Here is a 21729-nt window from a genome sequence, read left to right on the forward strand (position 1 = left end):
TGTCCGCTTAGAGAAGGGCAGCAACTGCACCGATAACACCCATAACGACGGCAGGAAGAGCGACGTAGTGAGTGAGAGAGGCACCGGAAGCGGCAGCGCTGGTGGCAGCGGCGGAAGAAGCGGCACTGTGATACGTGAGTCAGCACGCGGAAAAAGTGAGGGTCTATGAGACCATGACATGAGAAGCGAAACTCACGAAGCGGCAGCGGAGGTAGCGCTGGTGGCGCCACTGGGAGTCATTGAGATCAGTAATGAACTTCACGACTTTTTGGCGTCGACTTACCCGGCAGCGCTAGAGGCGGCACTGGATGCCCTGCTGGTGGCAGCTGCTGAAGAAGCAGCAGAGCTAGCAGCGGCCGACGAGGCAGGGGCTGAAGAAGCAGCAGCGGAAGAGGCAGCACTAGAAGCGCCACCAGAGGTAGCGCTATTGCATGGAAATTGCACATCAGGATTTGATTTCTCGCATGAGGGTGGTCGACTCACGAGGCAGAGGCAGACACTCGGGTGGTGGTCACAGCACCGGGAGTGAGGCCGGAAGTAGCGGCGGTTTGGTTCAAACAAGCCTGAGAAGAACCGGCTTGGACCTGAACACAGTATCAGAAAGGCTTCCAGAACAGCATCTGCGACAGGCTACTTACAGCCAGGGGGGAGGAATAACCAATAGCACCAGTCGAGTCAGTGATTCGAAGGGTGATGTTGGTGCCTATGGTCATGTGAAAAGTCAGTTCCCGCGCGTCGCCGCCTTCCAACACCGGCAAAAACGACTTACCAGCAGGAAGGTTCACGTTCCAGGTGTAAGGGCTTGAAGAGAGAGAGTCTGACAAAGTCTCAATAGCAGGAGCGGAGACTTGACCACCGGGAAGAGCAGCACTGTTGGGAGTAGAACCGTAAGCAAAGGCTCAGGTGAAATGATACACGCGGCCGGTTGTCCCCGATCGATAGCGGCGTCAACCCACGCGAAAAGCGTATAAAGGTGTGGCGATGGTACGAAATGTGTACTCACATGATGTAAGGGGGAGTACCACCACTGAAAGTGAGAGATGCGGGTTCTACGTGGCAAGAGGTATCAGTATGTTGTCGTCCTCATTGCTGACCTGCAGAGCTCTCGTCGCGGATGGTGATCACACGGGCGCCGCTATTTTTGGGATGCTGCGACTGCGGAAGTGAAAAATCCTACTTACGACACTCGACGAGAGAAGCCTACATGTCGTAGATGGTCAGCAATTGCTCGACGTTGAGCAGCATGCTATGGCCTGGCGTTCTTGCATGCCGAGTGGCCAGGACAAAGGGAGTGATGCGATGCTGGAAGGAGGAAAAGGACAGGGACATTGTGAGACTCACAGGAGTGTTGATCTGTTGAGCGAGAGCCGATCCGGCGAGGACGGCGACGGCGAGGAGGTTGGAGATCATTTTGAAGTGGGTCTGATTGAGTGATCAGTCGAGTTGAGCAGAGATGTGAATGTCGTTGAAAGAGAAAGAGGAAGAAAGAGTAAGAGATGAAAAGGAGGTTGGTTGTTGTTGCTGTTATGATGATGGCGGCGAGGGGGTGTGAACTTGAACTGTGCACCTTGTTGCTGTCCTTTTACAGACCGAATGGGATAGGTTTCGCGAGGTGGCTTTTCCTCCCCTTTCCATAGACCAATGACCGCGTCGGTCCCAACACGTACATTCAGGGCATATCACCGGGTGTTGTAGGGGACAAACTACCACTTTGGGCAATTTGGATGGGGGTGGCGGTGCCTAAGCTAGCCAATGATACGACGACGACGTCAGTCTCACTTGGGAAAGGGGTGGAGGTGGTCCACACAGACAGTCCATCTCTCTTTCGATCTGTTTTTCTCTTTCTTTCCACAACGTTCTCGCAAGTGTTCCCCGCTGCTATTCGTGTGTGTGTCTGTGTCATCTGTGTGTGTCACCCATGAGACAGATGACACACACAGCAGCAGTGGGCAGCTCCCGCTCAAGTCGACCGCAAGTATACGATGTATCACAGGGTTCAGAACCTTGTAAGATTCCCGCCGTCGGTCTCACCGCGGACCAACTGGACACAGCGTTATCCGTATTTCACACGGTCAGTCCATTCTCCCGTACACCTGTCGATCGATCCAGTCGGAACTACCATCTGGGGTTTGATCTCTGACGATGCATGTATCTGTCTGTCTGCTCTACTGCCACATGTCCAACAGTACATACCGGATTCAAAACTATCTAACGGCATCTCGCTGGGCGATACTGCTGCGGCTCGGCAGCATAGCCGATTCAAAACCCTGTCGGAAAATATCGAACACGACGATCAAGGCAGCGACGGTAGTGATTATTCTGAGAATGAGACATGGTCGTGTACCTGCATGTCTCAAGGCGGTGTCGACGATCAGTACCTCTGTACAGCGAAAGACGGCGATGCCTGCGATTGCGTGAGCGAATTCGGTGAGTGGAACCATTCAATAAGCGATTGCGGGAACGTTGGTTCGTGTCAATGACAGAATGCATCATCAGGCAATTTCTATTCTTCACTCGGCGATGACTCGAAACGACAATTACTGAAGCTCGATGCATTACCCGATAGACTACCACTTGTAGAGTGTTCGCCTGAATGTGCGTGTCGAGCCAGATGTGCGAACAGAGTGTCGCAGCTCGGTGTTCGGTGAGTGTTAGTTCATATATCCCGATCCCGCTGTTCGTTCCTACTCACCAACAATGAACATAGTGCACCTTTAACTGTTAGACCGGCTGTTTCTGGTATAGGACTGGGTCTTTTCTTTTCGCCTGCGACATCTGTAGACTTGCCAAAGGGCACTTTCATAAGTCTCTATGCAGGTGAATACCTCACGACCGTCGAAGCTCGGACAAGATGGAAGGATCAGCAGAGCTTGGAACAGTCAGAGGGTCAAGGGAACTACATACTCTCTCTGAAACTCCCAGGAGAGACTATCCACATCGATCCTCGTCACAGGGGGAATGTGGGCCGATTTCTGAACCACTCTTGTGACCCGAATTGTGTCGTACATGTGGTGAGATGGGGCGCAGGTCAAGGATGGCCAAGAGCCGCAACATATGTGAGTGCAATGGTGGACCTGGGATCAAACCGGCATTGAAGGGGGTTGGAAGGCTCATGCTGATATTATGTAGACGAAGCGGTATGTCAAGCCTGGCGAGGAATTGACATTCGATTATGCGAACGCGTCAGGTGGACCGTGGACGAAGGAGGCGAAGGGAGATGAACACAACGATAAGAGGACCAGGTGTCTATGCGGCTCGACTCGTTGTAGAGGTTGGATGCCATATGATGAAACGCTATGAAGACGACCTACTTCCTGGCATATCTATGGCAAGGAAGCATAATATACAAAATGAGCTTCCCACACACTCTATCGATTTGACTGGAGTGCCACAAAACAACAAGTCAACAAGATTGTGCCTGAAATTACATGGACAAACCACTGTTTGGTCGCGTCGGCTGAATCGTCATGACTTACTTCTTCTTCTTCGTCTCGTTCTTCTCCTCTCATCTTGATTGAATACTCCGCGATCCATCTTCTTTCTCTTGCCTTTCGACTGCGCGAATAGCTACTCAAGCTTCCAAAGCGTCGTCACTCTATCGCGATCGCCTCTGCCTGTGGAGGCCCTCTTGCTTTGGGTCATCCGTCGTTCGTTCCTTTCTTCATCCGTCCAGCGATTGCCCCCCTGTTGATATAAACTTAGACCTGGCACATAGTCATTCAGAATGGCGACTGAGGAAAAGCTGTTCTCGGATTTGATCTTCCTATTCGCCGAACATCAATTCACATCAGAGATCATCGAGCTACTCAAGACCCAGATTGAGGTATGTCACGTCATCCCTTCCGACCTGCCTTATTGTGCTGCCTGTTGACATACGAGTATGTTCATGGCAGGCCCACGGGGGAAGTCTGACGCAAGAACGAGAAGAAGCTACTGTCCTCCTGGTCAATCCTAGTCATCCAGCCTACAAGACGGAACAGAGCAATCTTGCATTTTTACGGGAGAAATACAAAAATCTTTCTCACCCCACCGTTCTGCCCTATCACTGGATCGCCCAATGTATCTACCACAACAACCTGTTGTCCCTCGAAGAACTTCCACTCGTCGCTCCGATCTTCACTTTCCCCTCCCAAGCAGAAGAATATCGTCCCCTTCGAACATGGGTATCCGTAAACATCACCAGAGAAGGAGGTGAAACGCCGGAAGGTGCTCAAGCGAATTGTTCAAAACGCTTGGAATTGGGAGGGGCGGTGATCGTCCAGAAGAGAGCTCAGGCGGACCTGTTGATCGTGGACGAGTCGAGCCAATTCGCCAAAAAGGTTCATATGGAGAAAAAAAAGTATGGACGGGATTGGCAGAGAATAGTAGAAAGAGATTGGGTAGATACATGTTGGAAAGAAAGGAAACTAAGCTGGAGACTGCCCAAGGGAGATGATCAGGATAGCGGGAATGACTCGATGATGGAGGAGGATGTGCCTGCCAGAAAAGGCAAGGGACCTGGTAGACCGACTGGACAGTAAGTGATGACGGCTTTCGGCCCCGTTCTGCCTGATGCCCATGAAATTCGATCGCTAATTGCTACGGTTGTCCAGACCAAGAAACGACTACTCGCCCTCAGACGATGATTTTCTTTGCCGTTACTTGGCTGCTCATTTTCCTGGAGGGTCGTGGGGGAGCCGGAAAACCTATGACACCCTTGTAAGTGTTCGTTCGGCACAATGCGTGAGCTCCGCAGAGCATCAGTTCATGCACTGACGCGAGCATGGTGGCTGTAGCTCAGCATGAAGGACAAATATCCTCCTGCAGAGAGACATACCTTGCAATCGTGGCACGAAAGATTCAAGAAGAATTCGGTAGCATTCGAGAAGCGCATCACCAGATTACGGCAGGACGGTATCGATGAGAGCTTGAAAACGAGGGCAGAGAGGGAGAGGACACAGGAGCAAATGGCATCTCAAGCAATCACAGACGGGTCAGCAGGCTTCAGATGTGCAGAAAGCGCATGGCTGATGAGACACTTCGCAGGGGTGCGGACCAGATTGCGGAATCATCATCTAACCGCCAGCAGGCCGGCTCTGCCGCTGACGCGCAGACAGATATTATCCCTGCTCCTGCGCGGTCGGCTCGCTCCGACAAACGAAAACTTGTCGAATCGAATGATGAAAGTCTGCCCTCTGCCAATACTCCCGCTTCACAGAACGAGAAAGGCAAGCGTAGGGAGGATCCGCCGGTGAAGACAAACGAAGCTCCGGCAGCTACTGAGCCCCTTGTCGCTCCCACATCTTCCGTATCAAGTCCAGCAGTGGTCACCCTGGCCGAGTCACGCAGCCCCATTCCTGCGCTGCCGGGTGCCTCCTTACCAGCTGGGGAATCTGCTTCTATGCCAGAGCAGGACACTGCCGGGAAGCAGGTCCCTCTTGGACCTCAATTCAGCTTCGGATCGATTCTCCCAGACCAGCTCCAAACCGAGGAGACATTTCATCAGACCGCTGACAGGACGATGGACACAGACGCTGTGGATAGAGACCTGATTGGTCTTGATGAGGACGATGATGGCGAGGCAGTACCATCGCAAGCGACGCAGTCGAACCCAGGCGAGGAGACACAAGCTATTCTCGACGACTTTGCGAGAGCCAAAGCTGCCGTCGCAGCGTCAGCAACAGCCGAAGCCTCGTCGCCTCGGCAGAAACCCCGCAAATCAGTTCGACTGGATGAGGAAGTGCAATTCCGTGAGCCGCCCGTACTTGCCTCACAGACAGAATCCTCGATGGAAGAAACCAGTCTCCCAGAGCCCGAACGGGAGAATTCGCAAGCCTTCTCTTCTCCACGACATATATTTCTCAGTCCACCTAGACACATTCGACCTGCTTCTGACCTCTTCCGACCGCCAAAACACTCCATGCCGGAGCCGAGTCACGAAGGAGGACTTCAGGTCACCCCTTCAAGGAACGGATCGGCAAGACTGTCAATACCGCTGAGGCTGGAGGTGGATATACGAGGTGTGACAGCTGGGGAAGCGGTGACGCGAATCGTTGGAGCCGAAGCAGAAGAGAACGGTCATGGCAATCCCAGTCGTGGAGGTGCCTTTGAGACGCCTAGTCCAGGACATGCGAGAGGAAGTTCTGTCTTCGCCTCTGGTGGCAGACAATCTCTACTTCGGGAAGAGATCCTCAACAGTGCTTCCAAGCGACGTCGAACGTTAGACCGAGCAGGAGGGAGGAGACGAGACGATTCTCATCTCGATACAGTATACGCTTCTACGGTCCTTCCACCTCCCAAACCAATCATGGCAACTCCACCACCCCCGGCGACTGCTCCTGCTCCGTCGGTATCTCGACGAGAAAGGAACCCTAGTCCGCCTCTATCGGAAGCTGAGCGATCAGAGCGGTATTTCGCCGGGAAGAGTATCGTCGAGAAGAAGAGGGATGAATATAAAGCCAAGTTGTTGGAATTTGGCAAGATAACAGGATGGACATTCGGTCAGGTGGCGACTTGGATGGGGAGTAGGAAATGGTCAGGAACAGGTGAAGAGTATTGGGAAGGTATAAGGAGGAGTCTGATGGAGGAAGTGGCGAGCAGTCGAGGTCAAGTTGGGGACGGGAGATGACACGTCAAGAATGTCTGTTGAAGAATCGTGGTCTAGGTCAACAAGAGGGGCTTGGCTCGAAAGAGTCTGCAGTGACGAGTCGGGAAGATGGTAAAGTCAAGTGATATTACTGAGATCGAATCGATCAGCATACTCAATTGGTGATTGTTCAAGCGATACAAGATGCAAGATGAGGATGCCAGTCGTACTGAGGCTGTGATGCGCAAGGTGCAAAACGACAGTCTAAAGTCTCTTCGACGACTGTCAGAGTAGTGATATAGGCAACCAATTTTCCAGAGCTTTACAGGTACACACTGGCAGAATCCAGAGCTGACCGAATGCTGCAATGTCGATGCGGTCACACGACAACACGACCTTGCGACTATACATGCAGTATTGATACACTATACTGAATCAGGCCATTGTCATACTTCACGGACCATGTATCATCATCTTCCGGATCTCTCACTCCTTCACTTCAGCATGAGCAGTGTCCCGCGCGCCGCGCCCGCGCCCCGCCTTAACTTCGAACACCCCGCTAGAACCCATTCCAACCCCATATCCTCCTCCCCAGCAGATGTCCACACCCGGCTCTATGTATACCTCCCATCCCACCTCTCCCATCGACTTTCTCACCCTCCGCGCCTTTCCTCTGCGGTCCCTCACAATCCGGTACGGTACAGAACACGCAAGGCGCTCTGTATCCTCTTTGCTGGTCTGCAAACAGCTGAGCATCTCCTATTGCTTGTCTGTACGGTTCCAGGTATTCTCTGTTCTCCGAAGAAGCAGGGTCGATCTCGATCAATCCCGCCGTCAAACTATGTACACCTGGACGATCTTCGATGGACACGTGTTCGTGAGGTAAGGGGAATCGGAACAACCGTACGTCCGTAGGTGGTCGAGTCTTGTTGACTGTACTTGTAGCACTTGCCGATGACGACGAAGTGGAAGCTCGTCCCTTTCCTTTCGCGCCTCCTGCTCCATGTTTGGGATGAGGACCGGGTCCGGTCGATGATGATGACGAATTCCCCGCACCACCCTTCATCTCCTGCACTCCCCACTCTTCCGCCTTTCTCTTCGCCCTCTCATACTTGTCCGCAATATGAGTAGCCCAACCCAACACTTTGCCCAGACCTTCTCTCCAACCAGCATGGAACTCTTCTTCCCATTCCGCCACTTTTGCCGATGACAATGTGTGTGCCTCACCACCGATCGAGATCGACTTGATGGTCGGTAGAGGTGGTAAGACGAGATACAGTTTGTCGGGCGGTGGGACAAACACGCTTGGTACGCTCATTCCTGCGAGAGCGGAAGAAAGACCTGTCCCGGTCCGTCGTGCAGGTCGATCTCTCAATGTGAAATTCGCTTGAGCCGCCGAACGATGACCTCGTCGACTCCTTGCTATTTCGATATTTCGTTGCAGCTCCTCTCGTCTTTCCCTCTCTGCGATTTCAGCAGCAGTCTCTCGATCCTCGTCGTCATCATCACCTCCATTTTGTCTCGCTGCGTGACTTTGAGCTCTTCGTTGAGCAGCTTCAGCTTCCGCTAATCTAGTCCTCCCCTCCTGCTCCCAAGCTGCGACCTGTCTTTCTCTCTCTTTGCCTTTTGCCAAGCTGGCAGAAACCAGTAATCCTCCAAGATCATGGCACAGTTCAGGACCCTTCTCTCTCGCATTGAAACCGAACAAGTTGACTCGATCGAGAACAAGGTGCTCGAGTCGAGTATACGTCCTGAGCAATGTCGATAAAGTCGTGTCGATTCGTACGTTGGTCGTCGAGATATCCAGATATCTCAAGGAAGGGAAGAGGACATCCGACACTCGTGGAGGGGAGATCAACACTCTAGCAAGATCTCGCGAAGGCACTCGCATTCTCAGGTGAGTGAGATGCTCTGCTACTGGAGAAGCACCGAATTTCGCAAGGCACTGAATATCAAAGAAGACAATTGGTTGAGCGAACGTTTTCGGTTTTGTAATTCCTAGCTTTTCGTTGAGATACGGATTCCCGAACGGACCGTGTCCCGTATAATGCTTCTTCGAGTTGTCGATTGGGTGACCGTCTGAAGACGAGGAGATGGAAGTGGGAGGGGTGGATCGACCTGACTGTTCGTCGCTATCTGATGTGCCTGGATCGTTGTGGGCCACGCTGAGATCGGCGAACGAGCTGGACAGTGAACCGGCGTTCGAATTGAAAGCCGTGGGAGGGGCGGTGGCTCGAGGAGGGAGGTCTTGCACGATACTGAGATGGGTGAATGAAGGTGTAGACGGCCAGTGCCGGTATAGACTCTCGATAGCCGTGTCAAAGTACGATCCTGCGAAACTGAATGTCAGCTCATGACCTTTGCAAGTATTGGTCTTAGCACCTGACCAGCTGACCTGCTAAGAATTGGTAGTAAGAAGCCTGCTCCACATATGGCCTGAATCTGAGCTCCATCCTCTCAATGTCCTCTCGTGGATTCTCGAACATCTCTTCCAGATGATCAGGGGCAAAGTTGGTACCGATGTTGAGCATGAGCGTATTGATGTGGTTGAGACATCGCATGACGCTGCGGGAGGGACAGACGAGGCAGGAGGTGTCAGCTTGGTCATGCTTTGAGACTGAGCACTACTCACTTGTTCAGGATATCCGCATCTCCTCGCCATGATTGCTATGAAGGTGGCAGTCAGCAGGCGCATCGACAGGCCCCTAAATCCAAGCAGCAGCAAGTCGATATCGAAGTCAGGCAAAAAGCGCAGGCGGCAGTACAAGAAGACGGTGGCAGATAGATAGACAGATCGATATATAGATAGATGATTAGATAGATAGATAGATAGATAGATAAATGAAACAGATAGATAGATAGATAGATAGATAGATAGATAGATAGATAGGTAGATAGATAGCAGCAGACTTCTGACCGACTCACCAGAGAGAAGCTCCTCACTCCATCCCTCATCGCCTCGTCTTCCCTCAGCTTTTTCCAGAGAGGCATCAATTGTCCTCCCCTATAAACGACCAGATGAGTCCAGAGATGTTTCGCGGCGAACGGATGATGTGGGAACACGCGAAGGAGGGCGAGGGCACTCGTTTGTCTTTGTTCGGGGGGGACGAGGGAGAGGAGATGATCGATCAGTTCGGGGGGTAGAGTGAGGATCGGGGCAAGAGGAGGAGCGGGCGGGGGAGATGGGGGCGGCTGGGGGTTGTTGAAAGGTTCGCCATTTGAGTCGGGGGCGCCGGAAGTCGGTGTTGAGAAGGTAGAGTGAGTCATGCTGATGGTAAGACTTGACCCTCCCTTGCCTTCGAAAGTCTGATCAATGGGGAACAAGGACGATTGAGGTGTATAGCACAAGAAAGATGTCTCGAATGACTCGGTCGTTCGGTTCTAATCCCAAATCCCAAACCTCACTCCACCGGTTGAATTCAAGATTCGGTTGAGTGGCGAATTATCGACAATGTAAATCCAACCTACCCACCTTTCCAGCGCAAGAGAGATCAGGGACTCTCTGTGCGACTGTCAAGAGCAACCGAGGTACAGGAGCGACTCGTGCAGAACATCATGATATGTCATTAAGCGATCGTATCTAGGACAAAAGAGTATATAATGCTTGATGTATGAGGTTCCAAGGAACAGAGAACCTATATAGACATGTCTAGCTGGCCCATCTAGAGCATTATAAGCATCTAAAGACATCCACATCATCTTTCCACCACGGTTCTATCCCTGCCTCTTCCCACTTTCTCCGCCGGCGCGGCGGACACACCCCAACCCATCAACCCTCCGCCTTGCGTCAAGATCTCCTTACCCCCAGAGGGAGAAGGGATGATCCCGCCGTCCATTCCTCCTGGACTTGCGATACAACAATCCAATTCGCTATCCATATCTGTCGAAGACACCAATGAAGGTGTATCAACGTCAATCTCTTCCTCCACCTCTACTGTTCGAATCGATGTTGGTAAAGAACCAAACTGGAGGGTTCCATGGGCTTCGCCTCTGTCATCATCTCCATGTGATTCTTCCTGCTCGTCCTCCTCGATGATCGGATGTTGGAATTGGTCTGAGCCTCCTTCCTCCGCATCATCACAGCCGACGCTTTTCAACAACTCGATAAGGGTCGCCGAGATACTTCTATATCCTTCAAATTCGGGATGTCTGTCCCCATCTTCACCGCTCACTCCCTCTCTAGGACACATCCGGGCGAACATCATCCTTCTCCTCTCCATACACTCCTCCCACTCCTTGTCCTCCCCTTGATGTCGACCTGTATGATCTTCGTCCTCGTCTCCATCGTCCGAGTTGGTCTCGGTCGAAGGCGGGGTATGTAAGGCGTACGAGTCGAACGAATGACCGTCGGTAGAGAATGATGCTGGATGAGAACCAGAATCCTCGTCTTCGTCTTCGAGCTCTTCGTCGGAATCTCCCAGGAAGCATTCTCGGGCGACCGCAAGACATCGCGCGCCGCGTTCTGGCAGGACACAAGCGCGCTCGGCGGTACTGGGCGGTTCGAGGGGTGTACGATCGTATTCATCGTGCGAATAGGTGTCGTGGAACGACGCAACGGCACATCCGTTCATCTCCTGCCATCTGACCGATTTTGTCCTCTTCCACCCATCATTCGTACTGCAACTGGTGTAGGACGAGAAGGAAGTAGATCTGGAACCGCTGGGTGTGGGTCGCAAGTCCGCATCCATGGGAGATGCAGGTCGAGAACGGGTGGGCGATAAACAAGATCGGAGACGTTTCGAAGGAGAGACAGTGATGATGGTGGTTGGTTCTGACATGTTGATTTGTTCTTGAGAGTTTGATCGATGGATGTGATTATAGGTCGATGCGATGATGGATGCTGCGTGTCGTGTGTTGTTGTTTCGGGATGTTTGTAGTACAGTATGGTATGGTATGGTATGATGATGGGATCGAACGAGACAATGTCGACTGAATCGACAGGTTTACTGTTCGATATTCATGGTGGCGACGATGATGACGGGCGTTGTGATGAGATGCGTATCAAGGTGGTTCGGTCAAAGGACAAGATTAAGTCTGCAATGATGTCGATCCAAGCAAGGTATGCCACTGTTTACTGTCGTCATTGATCAGTCCAGAGTCAGAAACAGCGAACAGAAAAGGTGATGATCACTCACTCTACACTCTGAAAGCAACGACTTTTATGCTTCACCCAAAGCATAAATTAAGCAGTGACCGGACGACGTATAACCGTTGTTAGATCGGAACAAGTCGGTCGTAGACAGCTGTGTATGCCTTTCGATCACTCGAGGTGTTGGCGCAGATCTTTGTGTTGCGTAGGCTCCGGGGAAGACACGGGAAGACCCGGTAACACCGCGTACGAAGGGGTTAGACTACACACGAATGAAGGTATGCGGCGCAACGAGGTCCCAGATAAAGAGTCGAGGTAGAGAGGAGAGGGAAACTCCAGTGGTGGTACTGTCTAACGATCGATCTAGGCAGTCCGTTGTTGGACAACTGTCGAGTGGTATAGAGGGATTTTATCTTCCACGAGAAAAAAACAGGGTAAGGGGTTCCTGTTTTCTAACGATTGATTTGCTTTTCGACTGATTGTCGCGCCGATAAAAAAAGCTCGTCGCCAAGGTGAGCTTGTCGTCTACGACCACCAGGGATTGACACTTATGCTGAGGTGACAGAAAGTGAGCGTGTCCTGTATATCCCTTTTGTGCAGTCTGATTTCGGAACGGCAAAGGGGGCGAAACGATCCGAATTCTCCTCTGTGTACTTGGGCCGTTGTTCTCCTTTCTCCGTTTCGCGTCAGATTGAACTTGTCGACTGTCGACTGTCTGCTGTCGATGAGAACACTGAATTGACCCAAACCCACCCGTAGGCGCCTCTTTGAGGGGTGAGGGGGGTGTATAACCGGATGTCTTATGCTATGTATACTGAACAAGAGAGGAGATGCAATGAGAAGAAGGGGGAAGAAAACAGGATTCTGGCTACCCACCCACACACCCCTCTCTCTACTACTGACGACCGAGGAGCCAAAACCTCTCGAATGTGTTTTCTATTTTGACGTTTATTCTCCTTTTGGCCAAGATAATTGTGATCTGTTTCTGTTTCGTTAACTCCGATTGCCACATGAAGCAATAATCGACGTGTCAATCCTCAAAAGTCCCGTGCACGGGAAAAGGAACATTACAGAAAATCACATTCCAAAACCAAATCCCCGTTTCTTCCCACTCCCATCCATCAATCAATTCGCCGTTGTGGCGTTCCTTTTCGAATCTTCACACCCCCAATCCATTCCATTACTATCTCATCCATACATACACGTAGTCGGTTTGTTTGGTTCCTCTTTCAGACCACGTTACGCTCTCCGTCGTCTCCGCAGGATCGTTCCCATCCCGAGTGAAATCTTTGCAAACCTTGGTATCTTGAAAACCGAGCTAGCCTGACTACATACATCGCGGTGGCTGAAACTGAATGTCTGCATATCACATCAAGTGTCATTTGTCTCCTTGGGGTTGACGTCACGTCGCCGTATCACCTGCTACGAATGTGTATACTCATTGCCTCTCCATAGCCTCCTTGACTCTCAAACAACATTCCAACAGTTGCAATTCCTCGTCACCACCCTCACACAACCCCTTGTCACATTCTGCAATAGCCATGGCAGCGATGCTTTTCTGTACGGCAGGTATCGTGGGAAGGGGTATCAACGCGTCGTGAATCTGTGTTTGGTGATGAGCAAGAGGGCTACTTTCGTCATGATACGCTTAGTGCTCACCTGCTCAAGTACTTGTCCCGCACTCCAGCCTTCCCTACCTACACGCTTGACAGCCGTTCGGACACCTTCGAATCCTGTACTGAGGGAGAGATCTATACCCGACTCCCTATCAACACCCATGACATTGAGCAGTTGCGTGATCACGTCATCTGGCACGACCCCTGATATTTCGTGGACTGTGCGGGTCACATCTTCAGTATCTTCACAACTGCCCTTGGGTGGACATGACACTCACTGGATATCGACGAGATTGGTGTTGGCGGCTCAGTCGCGCTGTGTAACCTTTGCGCTGTTTGCAAATACGTGATTGCTTTTCTCAAATCACCTCCTGCCAACTCCAGGATCAAAGGTAGGACCTGCCGATCACATCGTCAATCACATGCTTCCTGTCCTCAAATCGGCAGACCGCTTCACTCACCCCGTCCTCAGCATTTACACCCTCAGCATGCGCGATCATCTCTATCCTTGCTTGAGTACTGCCTTGAGCCAGCGGTCTGAATCGGAACTTGCTACATCTCGAAGCAAGAGGTTCGATGATTCTGTAAATGGAATGAGATCAGCGCGCTGGTCCTGTAGCGGCCCTACATTGGGTAGACAGGCCTACAGATGGCTTGGTCAACATACCTCGTCACGTAGTTACACACTAGACAGAACCTCGTTATTCGCGAGTAGGTCTCCATAATTCTTCTCAAAGCAGACTGCGCATCTTGAGTCATGGAGTCGGCTTCGTCGAGAATGATGAGTTTGTAAGGAGGACTGGGGTATGTCTTTCCATCCCTGCAACGGCTCTTTGGTCAGCAAGGTCCAATGCAAAGCATGAGATCCGAAAGTAGATTCCAAGTGAAACGAAGCGGCCTTCTTCGACATAGCATAGCGGGATGAATGGTCAGACAGAGACAAGTGAGGGCAAATCTCGATAGAGATTGCCAGCAGTCATGAATTTAATCTTCGCACTCACGAGGAAACAGTCGTGGAATGCCTAGGCGTCTCCCTCGCGAACGTCTTGATCTTCTCTCGTACCACCGAGATACCTCTCTCGTCCGAAGCGTTGAGCTCGAGCACCCGAGACCTAAACAAGTCTGGGCTGTTGTCAGTATCGGAAGGAGGTGCATAAACGATGTCGAGGAGATATGGATTCAAGAGGTAGTTTGGCGCGTAATGAGGTAGCAGGGAGGAGATTAATTGTGCGAAACGAGGAGAAGAAAGGCGCAATAGAACATTCGGGTCATCAGTATCTCGATCTATATTCCCATGAGGGTCAGGTCATAGCACTCACCCAAATAATTGTCGAGCAAGAGCAAGGATCGTACCTGCGTCGATCATCAGTACATGTACTAATCCCATTCACTCCGCGAGCGTCTTTTCCTCCTCGTCGGAAATCCTTTACTTTGTCGCCTTCATCGCCCTTTCCATTCTTCCGTCTCAATCACCCAGTCTCAGTCTCGAACTTATAAACACTATCCACACTCACTAGTCTTTCCAGTCCCTGGTGGACCATAGAACAGCATGTGCGGTAACTAGCCAATGTCAACATCAGCATGATCGTTCTCGATTTGGATCTTATCGAGATGGGTTCAGCGAATCAACCAGGTGTGGAGCGTCGGGGAGTATGCAGCAGGGAGAGTTGATGGTACGGGAATCAGAGGGTAGAACTTACATTCGTGGAAAGTAACGCTTTTCGTAAGACTGCAACCGTATGTTCCTGAGAGGAGACATCGTCGATCGTCTTGGGTCGGCTAAATCATGCAGCATGGGTCAGCGAAGGAAACCAACAGCTCAGAGATGCAAGTCCTATCACACTCAACGACCGAACAGAAGGGTGATCCATGCAAGTCTAATCACAGGCTAGCTTGGTAGGAAATGAGTGAGATGCGACATACTACTTCTCTACCCATGGTTGTAATCGTGGATCGATGGCGTTCATTCCAGCGGCAGGACGAGGTGCAAAAGTCGACATGACGAACGAGATGGTTGCTCGCTCACTTTGGAGCTTGATCCCGTTGTTCAATCTTGTCTATATCAGAGCTAGATGTACTGATGGAATCGAGTTTATTGCGAAAATGTGGTAATTCAGAATGGTCCTGATAAGAGGAAGGAAGGAAAGTGAACATGAAATAATCTTGACGCGACCAATCAGTCGGGGCGCGTCATTCCCTCCACCTGGACCGTAATCGTCCAACATCATTTCATATGATGATCACCTGCTCACGTTTGACAAATCGCCAGTATAGCATTCGATCCAGGAGCCGCTAATGAACAACTATTGCATACTCGAGCAGGACTAGAACAACACAGCATTCGGGGAAATATGATAGAGTAGATGACACAACCGGGATGATCGACATTTACAAGAGTGACAACGGGGAATTTCGTACAAATGCTTTCCTGACGTATCGGAGGGGAGACGTTCAACGGAACTCGAAGGTGCTGCTACTCTTGGACGGGACGTGCGTGAGGAAAAGTTCTTGGAATGGTTCTTGGTTCTGTGAAAGGTGTCACGTATCAGCCGTTTGCTCAATAATGTAACCATGAGCGAAGTGTAAACTCACCAAAGAATGGAAGTAGTACTGTATGTGCAGGCACCCGGCAGCCAGTCAGCGTCTTGCAATACGAAAAGTCGACACCTATGCAACTATGTAACACTCACACCCCGCATGGTAGCTTCTCCTTTGACCTCTTCTTTACTTCCCAATCTGCTCGCACTCTCCCTACGTTTCGCTCCTTCTGGTCGCGTAGGGCTTCTCGGGTCAGCGCCGGACATGCGACGAGTGATAGCTGGAGAAGTAGGGGTGAGCGGAGTCTTGGGGATTGTTGGTGATGCAGGTGTGGAGGCAGGTTCGGATGCGGTAGCAACCGTAGGCGATAGATCGACCATTGCGAAGTAAAACCCTGTGTGTAGATGTCAGCGTTCAGTCCTCTCCGTGCCGCTGTTTGGTGCTCTCCACAATTTGCAGCGAGTGCCGCGACCCGACGACAGATACAAGTGATTCGCGAGACTAGTACTCACCTGCGAAACTCGCTCCTGAAATGTCTCTAACCTTATGATCGGGGACCAGAAATCTCTCTTTGATTCTCAAGAACACGAAATCCCTCTCTTTCCCTCTCCCCATCTCACCCTTCGATCGATCCGGCACCGGATCTCTGAAGAGCAATTCTGGTCTGACCATATCTTGTCTCGTGGACGGTCTTCGAAATTGTTCGAAACGTCCCCAATGACGCATATCATCGTGTTCCGTCGCTCCAAATCGAGATCCGGTTATGAAGCCGTGTTTTGGACCTATGATCTCGCCCGTGAAGAAGGTGGTGAGGTGGGGATGGGAGTCTGTAAGATGGGAGATGGAGAGATAGCCTGATAAAGAGGAATCGGCAAAATTGACGTCCTATTGATCCACCGTTCGCACAAAGGAGACATCCATCAGCAAGATTCAAGCATAAAAGAAAATGATCGGTGAGTCGCTACACTCACCAACAGTTGCACTTCCACTTCGTATGCACTTCTCCCGCTCGTCTGAGTACCCTTGAACACGCTACCGGGGTACATTGCGCCTCTACCGACACTGGGCACCCGATTCGTCGTCACGTCAAGCAATGGATTCGGCGGACGTTCTAATTCCTCTTTGTTCGAGCTAGTCGGGGCAGGCGAAGGAGTGAGATTGCGCTCGCGATCGGTGACAGGTGATGGCAGATGTGACGAAGAGGTGCTGGCAAGATTACTGCCGGTAGTGGTCTGCCAAGGCAGAGGATATTGAGACGGAAGGGACTGGGAAAGATTGTTCGGAGCAGGGGATGAAGATCCTTCATTGCTCGAAGGGGATATTTCTCTCGGCCGAACCGTAGCAGATGAAGGAGATTCGGCACCTTCCTCCGTTCCCGACTCGATAGTACAGCCGCTCATTACATCCTCACCAAACACTGTCACTCCTCTCAAACCTAGACCCAGTCCAGCTCCACCCGATCTGAGTGCAAAGGAAGGTTGTTCGTTCTCGTCGTTCCCCAGCGGAATCGTTGTGGTGGCCCGCATCCTAGCATCTAGACCTCCTACACATCTCCCGCATATCCTCTCAATCGGATCGTTCAGGACAACGATGCATTCATTGGGCGACGTACTGGTCGAACTTGAAAAGCTCCCTAGTCCACAGATGGCACATTTGATGGGACCCGACTGGGATGGATGAGGGGGAGAGGGTGGAGGAGCGGAAGGCGTCGATTCGGTCGGCATGGTGGAGGATAGGCGGACAGCTTGTCAATGTGTGATCGGGTCCGAGTGACTGTTGGCGGTTGTTATCGTCCTCGAGAGAACGATTGATGGTGTGTATCGTGATGATTGGAACGACTGCTAGCGGCGAGGTCGAGAGGACTGACTGCGATTCTGTGTGGGCAGGATGATGTGATTATGTTATTTGCACAAAGATTGCGCTTGATGTGATAGAAATGGACCGTGGGTGACTTGCGACGTCAGCAGTAGTAGTTACTTCGTAGTCTTGGCCTAAAGGCAATTTGTGTCATGATTGCTACGGTGGGAGGTGGTGATCTCATGACTGACTGCGTTTACTGGATGTGGCAGGTGGCGATCGACCTGTTATCGAAGACTCAGTCCCGCGTCAGAGGATCAAGGGGCGACATCTGACAATCTGATTGCTTCACGGATCTTAGTCCTTGAGTGAGATGTATCATTGCAACCGACCTGCCTGATCAACTCTGAGCTCCCAGACACGTATCTCTCATCGGGGTCAAGCAGTCCCACTTGGCTCAGGTCATTCATAGCTCTGCATCGTCCCAAGTGTCCTGGTAGCACACCAGATTCTAGATAAGGTGAATGAGCCGAAACATATATTGCCACGTCATATGATACGGAATAATCGAGTCAAAGCCGAGCGGTTGGCTGCATCCGACTTGGAATCCGAAGTGGAAAGCAGTAGTAGTCAGTAGCGAGTAGAAACAAAAGTTGGGAATTGAGTTGGTCGCTTGACACCTTGATACTCTTTCTTCAAGATTCAATTTCGTTCACCGTCTCTCTCAGTTGAATATCATATTGTCTGGCATCGCTTGCCACAACCCCTCAACCATCTCTCTTTCATCGACACTTGACAAGCTCCTTTCGTCAGATACAGCTTTTCTAAAAATGTGTGGCATCTTCTGTTGCTACAACCGCCAAGGCGACCTCGCCTCATATCGCCCTCGAGCTATCGCTTGCTCCAAGAAGCAAAGACATAGGGGTCCTGATTGGTCTGGTTGCTACATGACCAAGAACACCATTCTTGTGCACGAACGTTTGGCTATTGTCGGTGTCGGTGAGTCCTGAGATCAAGTCATTCTACACGATATACTGGTTTGCCGCTCTGCACTTCTTTCGAGTCAATCAACGACTTGCGCATGGACCCATAAATCCGTGAAACAGTCCATACTGGAGTGGCATGAGCTGATCATGCTCTGTGACACTCAGACACCGGTGCTCAACCCCTCGTCAACCAAGATGAAACTCTTGTCCTCGCTGTCAACGGTGAGATCTACAACCACGTCGCTTTGAGAAAGGGTCTCAAGGACAAGGATGCTGTCTTCAAGACTCACTCAGATTGTGAAGTCATCATGCACTTGGTGAGTTGCTCTTCTTGATCAGGATACACATCCCCCCTCATTGTCAGCTCACAATTAATGCTTGTAACACTTCATAGTACAAGGAGCATGACACCGGACTGTGCAACATGCTTGACGGGATGTTCTCGTTCGTTCTCGTCGATAGCTCCGTCACCCCCCCTCGACTCATTGCTGCTCGAGACCCTATCGGTATCACTACTCTCTACATGGGTTACCACTCATCCTCTCCTGATACTCTCTACTTCTCCTCTGAATTGAAAGCCATCCACGAAGAATGTGACACTCTCCTCTCATTCCCTCCCGGACACTTCTACGACTCGAACAAGAAGGCCCTTACCCGATACTACCAACCTTCATGGTGGGACTCAGACAAGGGTACCGTCCCTCACAACCCTGTCGACCTCAAACTCGTCCGAGAAACCCTCGAAGCAGCCGTCAAGAAGCGGTTGATGTCTGAGGTTCCTTACGGTGTTTTGTTGAGTGGTGGCTTGGACAGTAGTTTGATCGCTTCGATCGCTGCGAGGGAGACTGACAAGCTCGCTGCTGAGCAAGAAAAATTGAGAAAAGAGAGAAGAACGCACACCGAGAACGGTTGGGTCGGTGCGTACAGACTGACATCGCCTTGTTGGCTGTGAAACTTTGCTAAATCTCGGTTCTTTATCCAGGTGATGACCAACCCCTCGCTTCTTGGCCTCAACTTCACTCCTTCGCCATTGGTCTTCCTGGTGCTCCCGACCTAATCGCTGCCCGGAAGGCTGCTGACTTCCTTGGCACTGTTCACCACGAGTACCACTTCACCGTCCAAGAAGGTCTCGACGCTATCCCTGAGGTCATTTACCACCTTGAGACTTACGACGTCACAACTGTCCGAGCTAGTACTCCCATGTACCTGTTGAGTAGGAAGATCAAGGCTATGGGTGTCAAGATGGTTCTGAGTGGAGAGGGTTCCGATGAGATCTTCGGCGGTGAGTATGGTCGTATGACCAAGCATGAAATGACAAAGATACTGATGACTGTTGACTCTAGGTTACCTTTACTTCCACGCTGCTCCCAACGCGAAGGACTTCCACGAGGAACTTGTCAAGCGAGTCAAGAACCTGCACACTGCTGACTGTCTCCGAGCGAACAAGTGAGTGACATGCTACTGAAGACCTCGAGGCACCTGCTGACGTATATGAACAGATCCACCATGGCTTGGGGTCTTGAGGCACGAGTCCCTTTCCTTGACAAGCAATTCCTTGAGGTCGCCATGAACATCGATGCCAAGTACAAGATGTTCTCAAAGGGCTCTCAACAGGAGGTGGATGAGGATGGCCGACCCAAGATGGAGAAATACATTCTGAGAAAAGCATTCGATTGCTCTCCAGACGGCAAAGCATATCTGCCTGACTCTATCTTGTGGAGGCAGAAGGAGCAATTCTCGGACGGTGTCGGTTACTCATGGATCGATGGGTAGGTTTCGGATGCTTCCTTGTTCTCCGCAAGTCCGCTGCCGTCTTCGTGGCTGATGGTTTTGCGCCTATAGCATGAAGGACCATGCGGCCGCTGCCATCTCCGATGAGAAGTTCGCCGATCGAGCTAACCGATGGTCCCTCGATACTCCCGACACAAAGGAGGCTTACTGGATCCGAGAATTGTTTGAGCTCCACTTCCCTTCCGAAGCAGCTGCTAAGACTGCCGTCCGATGGATCCCTAAACAAGAATGGGGTGTTTCGTCTGATCCATCCGGACGAGCTGTCAGCATCCATACGGCTGCTTATGAGGAGGGTAAGAAGGCTTAGATTGGGATGGGAATGGCTCTGCAGTAGATTAGATCTCAGTGTGCTCACAATGCATAGTTAGGGTATTCTTAGTGTGGATCCCATGAGAAAGATTGCTTTCATCCACATCCAACGGCTGTAAGATGGACTAGCCAGGCTCTAATTCCACAGAACAAAACACGCAATCACAAGGCAAAATATCGATGCGATGAGATTCAGTCAGAATCGCTTATTCGTTGAGGTCGGAGGAAGACGAGATCCTCACACAATTTCTGAATATTGTATGACTTTAGGTTTCTAAGATCACCTTGCAAGTCGTGTGCTCAGTCTTGGGATCAGGATCAAGAGCCTGACCGAAGCAAGTGGAAGCCCTGTGTCTACAACGATGCTCCGGCCCCTGTTCACCCAATGAACCGAGTATGCCATCAACTACTGCGCCATTCTCGATCATACCATCGTCCCCGCCACGAACTTACATATTCATGTCCCAGACTACCGTTCACAGTGACTCGACCACTGTTGAACAGAACCTGGCAAGTGAATTTGCCGGGATTTCAGCTCCTTCGAACAGTTTCGCTGTTTCTACAGTAGATCCAGTCCCTCCATCATTTGCACAGCTGGAATCATCATTGCGGGGACCACTGTCCACACGTTTCACGACTGCCAATCCTTCTGTGTATGGGAATGAAGGCGCTTCTCAATCAATCCGTCTCGAGATCCACCCAAGTCCGCTCTCAGAATGGCCCGAAACCAAGTGACAGGGGACTTGATTGTACAATAGCGATACACTCATGCATCTGGGCTATTTCTGAGCTGCTCTGATACGGCATTCTGCAATCACACCTCCGCGACCCTTTCTCGTATGCAGATTTCAAGTAGCTAAATGGAATGTAACTTACCTGACGTCGTCTGGGCCTTCTTGCTAGTCCAGTTTCTGCAGCTGTCATCCTTTGTCGTACTGTCTTCGGCCACTACATATCATTCCTGACCGTGCAGTGTCATTATCATTGGGTAGATATCATATCAGATACTACCAAGATGCCCAATCCCGCTTTTCACTC

General features: G+C 51.1%; 8 protein-coding genes across 8 annotated transcripts; 3 read left to right on the forward strand and 5 right to left on the reverse strand.

Moving 5' to 3' along the window:
• Positions 1 to 7: 7 nt before the first annotated feature.
• Positions 8 to 1410, reverse strand: IAR55_002512 (uncharacterized protein; the record flags this gene model as incomplete). The annotated part of the gene is made up of 9 exons (XM_066945625.1): positions 8 to 125; positions 197 to 229; positions 284 to 424; positions 484 to 584; positions 639 to 703; positions 770 to 870; positions 1004 to 1049; positions 1182 to 1200; positions 1342 to 1410. 9 exons carry the CDS (start codon positions 1408 to 1410, stop codon positions 8 to 10), a joined length of 693 nt encoding a protein of 230 aa, XP_066804314.1.
• Positions 1411 to 1927: 517 nt separating this feature from the next.
• On the forward strand, positions 1928 to 3300 carry IAR55_002513 (uncharacterized protein; the record flags this gene model as incomplete). The annotated part of the gene is made up of 5 exons (XM_066945626.1): positions 1928 to 2071; positions 2187 to 2427; positions 2497 to 2644; positions 2708 to 3056; positions 3130 to 3300. 5 exons carry the CDS (start codon positions 1928 to 1930, stop codon positions 3298 to 3300), a joined length of 1053 nt encoding a protein of 350 aa, XP_066804315.1.
• Positions 3301 to 3724: 424 nt separating this feature from the next.
• IAR55_002514 (uncharacterized protein) lies at positions 3725 to 6607 on the forward strand (the record flags this gene model as incomplete). Its single annotated transcript, XM_066945627.1, has 5 exons — positions 3725 to 3823; positions 3894 to 4516; positions 4593 to 4698; positions 4776 to 4972; positions 5026 to 6607. 5 exons carry the CDS (start codon positions 3725 to 3727, stop codon positions 6605 to 6607), a joined length of 2607 nt encoding a protein of 868 aa, XP_066804316.1.
• A 517-nt stretch (positions 6608 to 7124) lies between these two features.
• On the reverse strand, positions 7125 to 9832 carry IAR55_002515 (uncharacterized protein; the record flags this gene model as incomplete). The annotated part of the gene is made up of 4 exons (XM_066945628.1): positions 7125 to 8896; positions 8961 to 9130; positions 9198 to 9232; positions 9491 to 9832. 4 exons carry the CDS (start codon positions 9830 to 9832, stop codon positions 7125 to 7127), a joined length of 2319 nt encoding a protein of 772 aa, XP_066804317.1.
• A 428-nt stretch (positions 9833 to 10260) lies between these two features.
• Positions 10261 to 11343, reverse strand: IAR55_002516 (uncharacterized protein; the record flags this gene model as incomplete). Its single annotated transcript, XM_066945629.1, has 1 exon — positions 10261 to 11343. The coding sequence occupies one exon, from the start codon at positions 11341 to 11343 to the stop codon at positions 10261 to 10263; it is 1083 nt and encodes a 360-aa protein (XP_066804318.1).
• Positions 11344 to 13092: 1749 nt separating this feature from the next.
• Positions 13093 to 15270, reverse strand: IAR55_002517 (uncharacterized protein; the record flags this gene model as incomplete). Its single annotated transcript, XM_066945630.1, has 10 exons — positions 13093 to 13257; positions 13314 to 13489; positions 13549 to 13669; positions 13732 to 13852; positions 13938 to 14090; positions 14272 to 14397; positions 14590 to 14623; positions 14785 to 14830; positions 14971 to 15049; positions 15194 to 15270. The coding sequence occupies 10 exons, from the start codon at positions 15268 to 15270 to the stop codon at positions 13093 to 13095; spliced, it is 1098 nt and encodes a 365-aa protein (XP_066804319.1).
• Positions 15271 to 15721: 451 nt separating this feature from the next.
• On the reverse strand, positions 15722 to 17532 carry IAR55_002518 (uncharacterized protein; the record flags this gene model as incomplete). The annotated part of the gene is made up of 5 exons (XM_066945631.1): positions 15722 to 15796; positions 15863 to 15880; positions 15961 to 16202; positions 16321 to 16693; positions 16780 to 17532. The coding sequence occupies 5 exons, from the start codon at positions 17530 to 17532 to the stop codon at positions 15722 to 15724; spliced, it is 1461 nt and encodes a 486-aa protein (XP_066804320.1).
• Positions 17533 to 18435: 903 nt separating this feature from the next.
• On the forward strand, positions 18436 to 20689 carry IAR55_002519 (asparagine synthase (glutamine-hydrolyzing); the record flags this gene model as incomplete). Its single annotated transcript, XM_066945632.1, has 7 exons — positions 18436 to 18604; positions 18757 to 18908; positions 18986 to 19508; positions 19574 to 19873; positions 19935 to 20037; positions 20091 to 20360; positions 20434 to 20689. 7 exons carry the CDS (start codon positions 18436 to 18438, stop codon positions 20687 to 20689), a joined length of 1773 nt encoding a protein of 590 aa, XP_066804321.1.
• Positions 20690 to 21729: the final 1040 nt, after the last annotated feature.

This window comes from Kwoniella newhampshirensis, chromosome 4, assembly GCF_039105145.1.
Source record: "Kwoniella newhampshirensis strain CBS 13917 chromosome 4, whole genome shotgun sequence".
Taxonomy (NCBI): Eukaryota; Fungi; Basidiomycota; class Tremellomycetes; order Tremellales; family Cryptococcaceae; genus Kwoniella; species Kwoniella newhampshirensis.